The following is an 11,775-nucleotide window of genomic DNA, read 5'->3' as shown; positions in this document are numbered from 1 at the left end:
TAAGCCTTTAAAAAAAAGGCAAAATGTTATTTAATACACTTTAAATGTATTAATGGGGGTAAAACACAGGTTACAGCAAACTTTATTTTTGACTGCGTTAAGGTATTTTAGAATGTTAGCTATCATGTTTTCCCAAATGCCTTTTCCCCTTGGTGCAGACAGACTCGAATAGAGTGGCACCAAAATAACAGAAAAACAGTGTTATGTTGAGCAAGCTTGTGTGCTCAGGAGGGTCCAAGCACTTCTGAACTGATATAATTGAAATTGCTTCAGCTCCCTGGGATTGGATGCACTCTGGATTTATCTGCCACGCCAATTACGCTGCTGCAGCTACAGGGTATAGTTAGAGCGGTAGAGCCTCCTGGTGCTCGTGGAGGCTAGAGTAGAGCTGTTCTCTTAGTGCTACAGTGAGAACATGGGCATAAGGTTTCCTGCTGAAATGTATAGTGCTGTAATGCTCCTTCTCCTAGTGACAGGCACGGTATTCTGTCACAGACTATAATTGTTAAGAAAAATGTGTCAAAAATAAAACCTTTACTTTTATAGGCCTATGCTGAAATTTTCTTGTATAGGTGCATATTTATTCCAGCCTTTCTTTAGGAAGGAGAATCGTCCAAGTCACCTAGGTGTGCTCCTGTGCCTTGCAGTGGAGGGTAAGATTGAGACATTTTGTTGTCACACACCAGGGGCTGTTCCACCCTGGGGCAGAAAGGGAAAGCCTCACCCTGCCTTTGCTCCTCCTGGGTTAAAAACAGCTATTTTGGCAGGAGGGGGCTTAGAATGATAGACTAATGCCTTTCTTGGAACTAAATTCTCACTGAGGGTAGATTTAAAATAATAATTTGTTACAATCTTGGGTCCATGGCTTCACATATTAAAGTGATGTGCTGCACACAGTCTACGTGCTTCCCTAGGCAAAGAAAGCAAGTGCAGAGACTGCTAAGCCAGAAATTTCACCGTGCAAACAAATCACTTTTCATAACTCAATGATTTTGTTTTAAACAAGAAGTGGAATCAGCTGTCAGGAGTAACAGGTGGAGAAGTCACCCTCCAGGGCATCAGAAAGGGTATTATTCCCACTCAAAGAGATTTAAGAAGACACATTCACCAAAACCAGAAACAAATACCATAGATTTGGAGCCCCCTGTTCTGGTTATGAGGGAAGGACACCGCATCAACCTATCAAACCAGCTGCAGGACAACAGGGCCATACAGTCCCAGTTCACAGAGCAGACAACCAGGAAGGAGACTAGTTCCTGCCTTTTGCACCAGAGTAGGTGCACAGGTAACAAATGAGATGCTTTCAGGTCATCTTTTTCCTTGTTGTTTTTGGTGTTCTGTTCCTCCTCCTTGCCCCTCCCCTCCTCCAATTGCAATACCTTTTCAGTCTTTTTGTTGTTGTTGTTGTTACATTAGGATTTCAGGCAAAACTGTAATGAGTTTCTGATTCTTTCCAATGAGTAAAAACCTGAGTGGAAGACAGGAATGGAGACTGTTGCACTGATTTCTCAAAGATAACAGCTTGAGGTGGGCACCTCTGCATTTGAGGGAAAATAGAAAAGGGAGAGGAAGAATGACGCCAGCACTAGAAGCAAAAGGTTTTTATTAGCTTCTGGTATTTCAACCCTACCTACTTAAGCTGCAGCTAGAACCAAAAAACATATCTTTGTAAAAAGACTACCATAATCCAAAAGAATCCATAAAAGTTTTCCACATGTATTAAAAGTTTTAAATTCAAAAAGAACTTTTCAAGATTTCATTTTCTAACAGCATCTTCATAGAGATAATATCCAAGTTCTCTTCCTAGGTACAGATACAAGGCAAACAAGCTTCCTACAAAATAATCTACGGAAAAAAGTAGTGTGGGAGGGAAATTAAGACAGTGTAATAATCCACTAGCCAGACACACAGGTTAAATGTAACACAACCATACTGTCAATGAAATATTTTAAAATGAAAATAAATTAAGGTTACATCAAAGTTCCTGCTTTACTTTTATTGTTTAAATCCTCAATATAGTACATACAACTGCATTATGGATCATTGCAAAGACTTAGCACTAGCATTTAAAAAGTTGCTATAGAAAAACTTTTCTGAAAAGAAAACAAGGCTAAAGATACTCCTTCACACAACTGTATGATGGCTATAGAAATTCCACTGAATCAGTTATTTAAATGAGGGCCATTAGTTTTTAAAATCACTGAATTTCTGTAAGATCTTGGTTGCAAATCTGAACAGCCATGAAAATGAATGTCAACAAGCAGTGAGTCATACATTCTGGCTGAACACCCCTTTTGTTGCTTAGCCGAGCTGCACATTTTGTTCTCCTTGATACCTGCACCCCAGCAAGAATGCAATTTTGCAGAGCACAGATTTTTTGTAGTATTTTGACATTTTCTGAAAACCAAAATCTTCTTCTTGTAAGGCCCTGTCACTATGTGAGCAATGTGAACACAGGCTTAAAAGGCTTTGTCAATGTGCCGCTTTACCTCTTGTACATGATGCTTCAGACTTACTGTTTGCAAGGCAACTGCCTGTATATAGCATCATAGTGTATTGCTATTTTTCTAGAAAACATCAGTAAGTATCCCAGCTCACTATTACTACACCCTCCCCATTAACTATAACTGGACAGGAAAGACTTAAATGGTGCTTTATAGGACTTGCTCTACGGATTTAAAGTAGTCCACCAAACAGGAAAGCCAACACCCTACAGAGCCTTTACAGTTTTGTAATATGTAATGGAGAAAACATAGGGCTTAAATATACTAAAAGGTCTTATTTTAAAAGACACTTTATCCCATTACAAATTTCTGACACTACAGTGAACCATCCTGTTGGATTCCTCCCAGTATGCAAACTGAACATTTCTGTGAAAATGCTATTTCCTCAATACTAAGCTCCTTGTTAACTATGAATTTAGATCTGCATTTATTCGGTAAATCTTTTAGAGGAGAAAAATATTTAAAACAAATACCCTAAGCAGTTTCTGGTTTAATTGTATCAAATCTCAGTGTTAAACCTAAAAAGAAGAAAATCTCCACAAAATGATGGTTAGAAGAACAGTTTTTTGCTTGGTTACTGCATGGGCATTGCAGACAAGCTGCACCTCGAGAGTTCATTTCGTAAGGCTGCAGCAGTGTCTACTGTCCACTGTTTTCTGGATTTGTTGTGGTGGTTTCAGTGCCAACAGGTTGCACATTGTCTGCAAGATTGTGCGCGTGCTCGAGGAACAAGTCTTTCAGTACACTCAGTTCCTTGGTCAGGAGCTTAATTTTTGCCTCTAAACGTTCATTTTCTTCTTTGAGCTGGTTCACCCTTTGCAGCGTGTCTTGGGCTTTCTGCTTACTTTTTAACCGGCTCTTTTTCACTGCCATGTTGTTTCGTTCTCTGCGCTGACGATACTCATCACTGTTTCTATCCACAAAGGAATTTTTCTTTCCCTGTTTGCTCGGAGGCACAGCTTTGCCTCCACCACCAGGACTAACGGGCACCAGCTGGGGAACCTGCTGCAAACCACTGGTGTGTGCTTGGGTGTGAATCACGCTTACTCCATTCGCATCTGTAGCGGTGTTCTGTTGGGATGTCTTGCTCATTTGGACAGGCTCTTCTTGGACACAAGAGAATTTATTAGGAGACTGAAAACTGTTAACGTTTCTAGAAGGTGTTTCCAACAGGTCTTCACATGAATTAAGGGCAAGGTGAACCTAGTAAGAAAAAAAAATGTTATTAAAGGCACCAACTTCATCTACTGTCTTATACATCACTGGCTTTAGCATAAGGTACTGATGGTACATCTGGCAAGAACACATCACAACTGTACTGGAAGTGGACAAGCTGCCAACTACATTTCAGAAGCCTCTCAAACGTATTTGGATTGGAAAGGACTGTTACTGGGTCATCTAGTCAAGCTGTTTGCATTGTTCACTGGCTTTATTCAGTTATTCCATAGCCATCCCTGATGGATGGATGTCTAGCCTAGCCTCGAATATCTCCAGTTTCACAACCTCTGTCTTGGCAACAGGTTCCACTGTCTAACTTTTCCTCCAGTTATATAATTTTCTTAATTTTCAGACCGGAGTTTTCCTTCTGCAGCTTAAACCTATTAACAGCCTGACTCTTGACCAACAGGAATAGTTGATCCTTGTCCTCTTCAGACCATCCCTCTGGGTGTAGGCACAGAGAAATTCCTCCCTAGTTTCTTTTCTCTGGAGTGAGGGTGCTCAGACTGTCCACCTTTCCTTGATCATCTTACAGTACTTGCTTTTGATGTCACAACTGTTGACTGTTTTAAGGTCTCACTAGTACTGAGTGGGAAAAGGTCATGTGCTGAGAAGGCTGTGACTGAGCGTCATCAAAGGAACCTCTTCAACCACAAGCAAGGTAAGACAGGCTAAGCCTGTAACAGTACTGTAACGAGCAGGTGGGACAGGAACGTGGGGTGAAGCACTACATGGCAAAGACAGGGGACTGTTGCCACCCATAGGAAGACAGCAGCCACAGCTGACTCATCCACAAGATATGTTGCCCTGCTGTAGGTCCTGCACTGGTCACTGTCCACTCTCCAGCAGACAAACAGGCCTGACAAGCAGGACACCCTCACACCTGACTCACGTTCTCCTGCTGCTGGGGTCAGCCTGCTCCTGACCCTACTGGTGGTGCAAGGAGGACTCCACCACAGCTGCTGCGCCGACATGGCCCTGGCAAGGCTAGCAGCTGCTCCACTTCTCTTCCCATCTCACAGGATGACTTCCTAAATATCTGGGAGGGAAGTTTGGGAGGGGAGAGGGGAAGGGCAACAGGGTTGTTCTAAAACACCTACCTAAGGCTCCAGAAGTGCCCAGAGATCAGTGAAACAAGTGTTGATTTCTTCTTGTGTTAAACTATCTAACTGGCATAAAACAATCCTAATCCAAGACAGACTGCAGTGCAGTGGTGCAGCCCTATGCTCTGCCACACGCACCCATGCAGTATCACACCACTAGTGTTCAACTTCCTCCTCGCCCGTCCTCAGGAGGACCTGCTGTTGAAGCACGCTGTTGAAGGTAGCAGTGGGCAGTGCTAACCACCCCGTACCAGCAGTGTCCAAGGCAGGGATTATGGCTTGCATCAGTGACAGCACAAGAGGTGGGTGAGTACATCTGTCTAGCTGATGAATGGATGTGGTGAGATGTTTGTAAATGAACTGCTCTGTGTCACCGGTCATTCCAAACTCACAGGTTCATCAGACGTTTACTGTTCTTGTTTGTTTTTCTCAGAAGTCCAAGTTGCTGGTTTACCTTCTTCTAGGGCATCATTTAGAAAGTTAAAATTCTACTGTCTAAATCAATTGCAAATCTTCCATAATGAGGGAGCCAAAACAAGATCCAGCTGCAGAGTGTGGTTCAGTAAAATTCACCGAAAAGCCTAGTAAGTTTAGCTTGAATGTTATTCAAAATTAACATTCTCTGTCACCAAGTCTTCTCACTTAAAATAAGTGAAGATGTGTGAGTACACCCACATTCCTCCTATCAACGAATATTTTCATTTTCGTATTTCAAGGCAGAAGGAGACCATCAACTCTTTTTGACATCTATATAGCTGAATCTATATACTTACATGCCTAACCTGTGTATCTAGTATTCTCCCGATTTCAACTCTTAAAGCGATTTTTGAAAATCACATTAAATCTTAAGATACTGAGTGAATTAGCAATTTGGTTTAGCAGTTAAAATGATTATACAGCTAACAAGATGTCCCTGTGCACAAATACCAAACAGGCAGGACCAGTTGTAGCTGTGCATGTGTGACTGCACAGACATTTTTAGTCAAGATGCAAGTATATGCTCCTCTTGGAACATATACTGGCTTTGTCTTCAGCTTTATGTTCAAATACAGGATTTCTGTAGCCCTTAAAGACTACACAGCTCTGTTAGATTGCCTCTGACAACTGAATTTTTGGCATTTTTTCAAAGTTAGACAGAATGCTTTCCTGTCCCCTCTATTTCAACACATTACAGTTCTTGCTAACTTCACCTGGACAGCCTAGTTAAATAACCCATACCATTTTTACCATCTGCCTTTTGTGCTTCATGAGATACTACAGAGGAAGGGGTGGCTCCTGCCCCTGAAGGCACCCCACCCGACATATAACAAGTTTCTTCACATCACCAGCTTCCATGTGCTATTTCTCTCTATGCTATCGAAACTATTTTCATATTTAACATTCCCTTCAGATCTCTATCAAATTCCCCTGTAATTCACAGGAAAAATTATTTGTTCCATTAAACAGAATTTTAATGGATTTTAGTTGGACAGTACAGAGATATGAGCAGAGCAGAGGAACTAGTGTCACACCTCAAGCAAGCGTTCTAGCCCTGCTAGAACAGATCTCCCTCAATTCCTTCCCACTGGGACTGACCCATTTTGTATGAAATAACTGTTTCTTGAGTGAGATATGCTCTTATCTGGCCTGATGATCAGAAGCCTTATCTGAGAGAGATGATACCTGGATTCTTGTCCTGTTCCAACTAATATTTATGCAAAGCAAGTAGTACTAACCGTACTACATCACGGATAACCCTGGAGTGGTAACAGTTGAGGCCTGAAACTAACTTTTCCCCCCGGTTATTTGGAGGCTGGATCCCTATTACCAATTGTCAGTTTTTCAACAGAATGATGAGAAGGAAGGATATCCTGGATAGTGACAGGTGCTATGGGGCATCCTTCAGGGAATACTGCAAGGAGATTTAAAGGCAACATGTATGAGACATATGGAAAGGGCTCTCAAGAAGGGTGAGGTAAAGGACACAGTAATTGGATGAGGCCATGAGGGTGGGGAGGCAGATGAGTCTCAGAGTTTGTTTCTCAGACACCATGCCACACAAACGCAGCAGCTCTGCTCCTCTCCGCAAACAGGTTGGTTTCCTGTGAATGGGCGATAGCCCCGGCCCAGCAAGAGCCAGCTCCTCGGAGAGCCAGCTGAGTTTCCGAGCATCTTGTTCCCATAAAGCTGCTCATTAGCTTGAGCTCAGTGACAGCCCTAGGCTGGTTCCACCCAGCACATGGTAGTGTTTCTAGTGGCCAGTTAGAACTGCCTTGTTTCCTCCATGGGCCACCAACTGGCCACCCAGGACACCAACTGACCACCCACTACAGCATAACAGCTGCTAACACAGAGGTGTCTTCTCAAGCAGAGAGATGTTTCTTACTGACTGACAGCACTCCTCGGGGACCACAGAGACTCCCAACCAAGCAAATCAAGGCCTTTATTATCTTTGCTTTCACAAAAAAAAAAAAAAAATCAAAAACTTAAATTTCTAAATGTTTGTTTTGTCAAAAAAAAAAAAATATGTCTTTTGTTAATTAAATCAGTATTTTCTTTACTTAGCAGCAAAAAATACAAAGCGCTTCTCTCTGCTCCTTTTCTGAGATGTGACTGTGTTGATTCTGATCGGTAGTCGGGATGCACAAATTCACCCAGCTGTCTTGTCTAATGCAAAAGCAGTCCCAGTCTGAACAGCAATAGGTGGCCTGCCTTCTCTTTGATTTCAGTAGGAATACCTCGGTAATATCTGACTAAATGCAGATGACCCCGTACAAATGATGACAGATTAAAACTCCAGGCATATGTTTGCTGAACAGTGCGAAGGGAGAGCCCACTCCTGCGTGGATTTCTGCACACTCTCACAGGCAAGTTAGTAAGAGCTGATGGTAACTCTCACGTACGGAGGGCTAGGCAACAACTTTTTGGGGACTAGGTAGCTCAAACCTATCATCTGTTGCTATAGCTGAATACATCACTTTGTCTTATTTTTCTCAGAATCTATTCTTCCTGTCACCTTACAAGAAAAATGCACTCCAACATCCTTAAGAAAAATGTTCTCATAATATGTAAAATATGTATTTTAATTGTGCACTAGCAGCGTTGATGACAGAATCTCAAACAATCCCATATGCCAGGAGGGAAGGAGGTATCGATTTGACTCTGTCTTTTGAATTATAATGAAGGTAGCGATTTCTAAAGATGAACTAATTCCTTAAATCCGAAAATTTTTATACATTCTGAAGAGGCATTATAACCAGCACAGCACTAATACTGAGAGGAGTATTGAGTTGTCTTAATGACTTCTATTTCCCACCAGATGTCAGAGCTAAAACCAACGTCAAGCTTTCTTCGATCTGTCTGCTTTAAAAGTTGCATCTGGAGCTACAAAAATTTGTTGGGACCCATAAAGATTTGTAAAGATACTCAAAACTCCTTTGAGGAGCTAGAAAAGAATACCAGTTGTTAAAGCACGGCATTTTATCGTGGTCCGGGGCAGCCCCCGGGACCCCTGCGGCCTGGCGCGCTCCCGGGAGCGGGCCGGACGGCACCGGCGGGGTTGAAGCCCCGCTCCAGACCTTTCCCTCAGCCCAGGCACGCTCGTTAACGGAGGACGAGGCGAAACGGCCGCCCGGCCCCGCTGTCAACAGCACCTGGGGGCGGCCCGGCCCCGCTCTGCTCCCCCGGCGACGGGGCCGGAGCCACCGCGGGGACCGGGCCTGCCCCGCCCCGCCCCCCCCTCCTCCCGTGGGCCTCCGGTGGCGACGCCACCGCCCTCCCCGGCGGGCCCGGGCGCGGGGGCCGCCCGTCCGCGGCCGCGCTGCTCCGCCTCCCCCGCCCGTGCGGGGCGCGGGGGTGCCCGGCGCTGCCAAGCCGTGACTTCACCGGGGGAGGAGAGGGGAGGGGAGCCAGGGCCGCCCGCCGATTGCATCATGCGCTCCCATGCGCGGCGCCCGCCGCGACACGGCGGGAGAGAGGCGAGGCCAGGCCCGGCCCGGCCCAGCCCAGCGCGGGCCCCCCGGCCCGCCGCCCCCCGCGCGGCCGCGCTTACCTGTGGCAGCGAGCGGGCGGCGACGGTGGCGGCGGCGGGAGGGGCCGGGCCGGCCCGAGCCTCTTTCTTTAACGTGCGGCGGGCGGGCGGGCGGCGATTGCGACACCCTCCCGCTGCACCCGCCCCCTCGCCAATCGCCACCCCGCCGGCCGCCGGGATGATGCAATAGCCTCCCGGATTGGCAGCTGGCGCGGCCAATCAGGCCGAAGGCTCTCTTAAAGGGCGAGGCCGTGGTGTGGTGGGGTGTTGGTTTGTGTTTTGTTTTTTGTTTGGGTTTTTTTTTTTTTTCTACCGGGGGACGTTCACGTCCCGCGGGGCGGTGCTGGCTCTGCCCGCCGTGCCGGGAGCCCGGAGGGGTGTGGCGGCCGTTCCTGGGGTTTGCGCTCCCGTGCCGCTGCAGCTGGCGCGGAGGGAAACGCGCAGCACGGCCACGCGTGTACCCGGAGCGGCTGGCTGCGCCCCGGCCCTGCCTGCGGGCGCCATGTTCCCCTCTCCAAAGGGAGAGAGGGTGCAGGAGGCGCGGAGAGGCTTCCCTTGCCTCCTCGGGGGCCCAGCCCTGCCCTCCGGGCCCAGCAGCGCGGTGGACCCCGCGGCCGGGCCCCGCGCGTCCCTCAGCCTCCGAGGAAGGAGCCGAACCCGCGCCGACTTCCCCTCGCAGGCAGCGCGGGGAGCTCACCGCTCACCCACGGGCCACGCGTGAGGGAGAAGGCAGTCTCGACCCCCCCTCCCCCCCCGAGGCTGCTGCCGCCTTCCCGCCGGCCGGGGCCAGGCTGGGTGCGTTCTTGGGGGTAGCTGGCACGAAATTGGCCCGTGCCCCACGGGCATCTGAGTAGGTCGTGTTGGGTTTCTCTAATGATTGGCGTCTCTTAATTGTTCCTGGGCAGTTAATTAACACCTGGCAGTGTATTTCCATCTCGGTCTAGCTGTTGTGCGGATTGCCTCTCTAGGATGTTCTGAGATAGGGTGGAAGGAATACCAAAGGCATAAAATAAAAATGTTAACTGTTCACTTGACAAATTATGGCAAATTCCTAAATTTCATAGATTAATAGTTAATTTTGCTCTTAAAAAGCTGAATGGTGGCAGATGAGGAAACATCTAGATCATGAAGTTAAATGTCATAAGATTATGCACTGATTCACTGGGATATGTTTGTTATTAGACTTAACTTTTTGTAGAGAATAATTTTTTTTGCCCTTAATATTTTCCAGACACTTTGGTTCACATCATCTGAGTTCTGCCTAAATGAGCACAGTGTGAAAATAGATACGCTTGCATCTCTTAAATTGTATACGTCCTGGCTGTGTTGATAGCTTTTTGAATGAGAAAGACTTCAATACATAGGTGTGCATATTTGCAGTAGGCAGTTCTGAAAATCATCAGTTTATTGGGTAAGCAAGTTTTGAACAAGTTTAGGTGTACAGACAGTGAAAACTGTAGTGCAGAAAAAGTAGGTTTTGTTTAAATGCAGAGAGAAGTAGTACTAACATGTATGCTACTCCAGTTTAGCACATCGACCTGCTTGGGAAATGTTTTCTATGTGTGAAAGAAGCGAGAAGATTCAGATTTGTAAACAGTTGCAGAGCTCAGTAATGTAGATATAATTATTTGTATTTGCCATTTTTATGGCTGTCTGATGTTGTGTGGGAGTTTTGTTGTTGTCTTTGTAAAGCCTTGTGGAAAATAAACCACATTTGCGGAAGAATTCTGAGGATTAGTCTGGGCAAACAGTTTTACTCAGCTCGTTACCATGAAGACACTTTTCCTTGTCAGTCATCAAGTATTTACTTTAACATCTCTAATGTTTTTCTGTTTCTTAGTTGAAACTGTTACATTTTCTGTGACAATGACTCATCCATCTATAGCTAGAGCTAAAATCCAGGTAAGCATTAAACATTATCATTTGCTCACAATAATTAAGTAAGTGTGTGCTCTTAGAGTGCTTTCCTAGGATTTTAGAGCACTTCATGGCCTTTCATTCATTAATCCTCATCAAAGAAAGCTGAAGAAAATAAAATGCAGACCAGCTTATTCTCATAGAGTCTGATTATTTTAAACATTAAAGCTCAAACATAATTCCATGCACATAAGGCACTCCAGTGCTTGGTTGGCATTGTATCCTATTACAGAAAACCATTACACAGTCTACTTTAGTGTTTGCAGGATATTATTTTTTTTTTCCCACAGTGTTACAATAAAAATAGAATGTGATGGAAGTGATCTAAAAAGTAATCACAGAAATATATGGGCAACTGCTCTTGAGATGTGACATTGAAATACACACTTCACCTGCTTATTTACAAGTTACGTGAGCTGTGCAGTAGCTCTGGAGTCAGGTGTCGCAAGCAGGCTGGTCTCTGCTGAGATGGAGTCCTTTTCATTCAGATTCTGGATGTGTTCCTATAGCAACAGTCTACCTATATGACTATAGATAATATTGTAATAGTATCTTATTTTCATGTGCATGATCCAGTCTCGTGATTCTTTAAAGACTTTAGTCTTTGAAAAAAATTATACAGGTATTCAGCATCTTCAAGTATTCTACAGCAAATCACAATTAGAGGCAGAAAGGCTATTGAGGAAATAGAAACCGTGGGAATTGGAGGCAGAAGGTGTAAAGGGGAAAGGAGCCTGTTGGGGTAAATGACCGTGTTTATTACCCACTCAGTATGTTCCCTTACTAGTTACAAAAACATGTAGGAAGTTCTCTGCAGCCTTCCACTTACAGGGTAAAAACTATTTTGTCACTGAATCATTTCTGTTGTGTCTGATTCCACTGTTTATGTGTGTTACCTCTGTCTTCATGGGCATTTATTTCTTTCCGTTAAAATAAAAATCATGCAAACACCCTGGACTACAACCTACACTTTAAAAAAAAATTTCTGTAAGCATTCAGTTCTTTGCCTCTATTTCCCTCATGG

The 11,775-nt window shown here is 45.0% G+C and overlaps 1 protein-coding gene across 1 annotated transcript; it reads right to left on the bottom strand.

Annotated features, from left to right (window-relative positions):
• Nucleotides 1-1,586: 1,586 nt before the first annotated feature.
• On the bottom strand, nt 1,587-8,995 carry CEBPG (CCAAT enhancer binding protein gamma). The gene is made up of 2 exons (XM_032987173.2): nt 8,856-8,995; nt 1,587-3,707 (listed from the first exon to the last, which is right to left on the bottom strand). Exon 2 carries the CDS (start codon nt 3,594-3,596, stop codon nt 3,144-3,146), a length of 453 nt encoding a protein of 150 aa, XP_032843064.1. The 5' UTR covers nt 3,597-3,707; nt 8,856-8,995; the 3' UTR covers nt 1,587-3,143.
• Nucleotides 8,996-11,775: the final 2,780 nt, after the last annotated feature.

Source organism: Tyto alba, unplaced genomic scaffold, assembly GCF_018691265.1.
Source record: "Tyto alba isolate M040663 unplaced genomic scaffold, T.alba_DEE_v4.0 Super-Scaffold_26, whole genome shotgun sequence".
Classification (NCBI taxonomy): Eukaryota; Metazoa; Chordata; class Aves; order Strigiformes; family Tytonidae; genus Tyto; species Tyto alba.
This window is presented reverse-complemented; position numbering and strand designations above follow the sequence as displayed.

Coding starts and splice junctions, on each gene's coding strand:
- CEBPG (XM_032987173.2), bottom strand. CDS start 3,596: ATGAGCAAGACATCCCAACAGAACACCGCTACAGATGCGAATGGAGTA.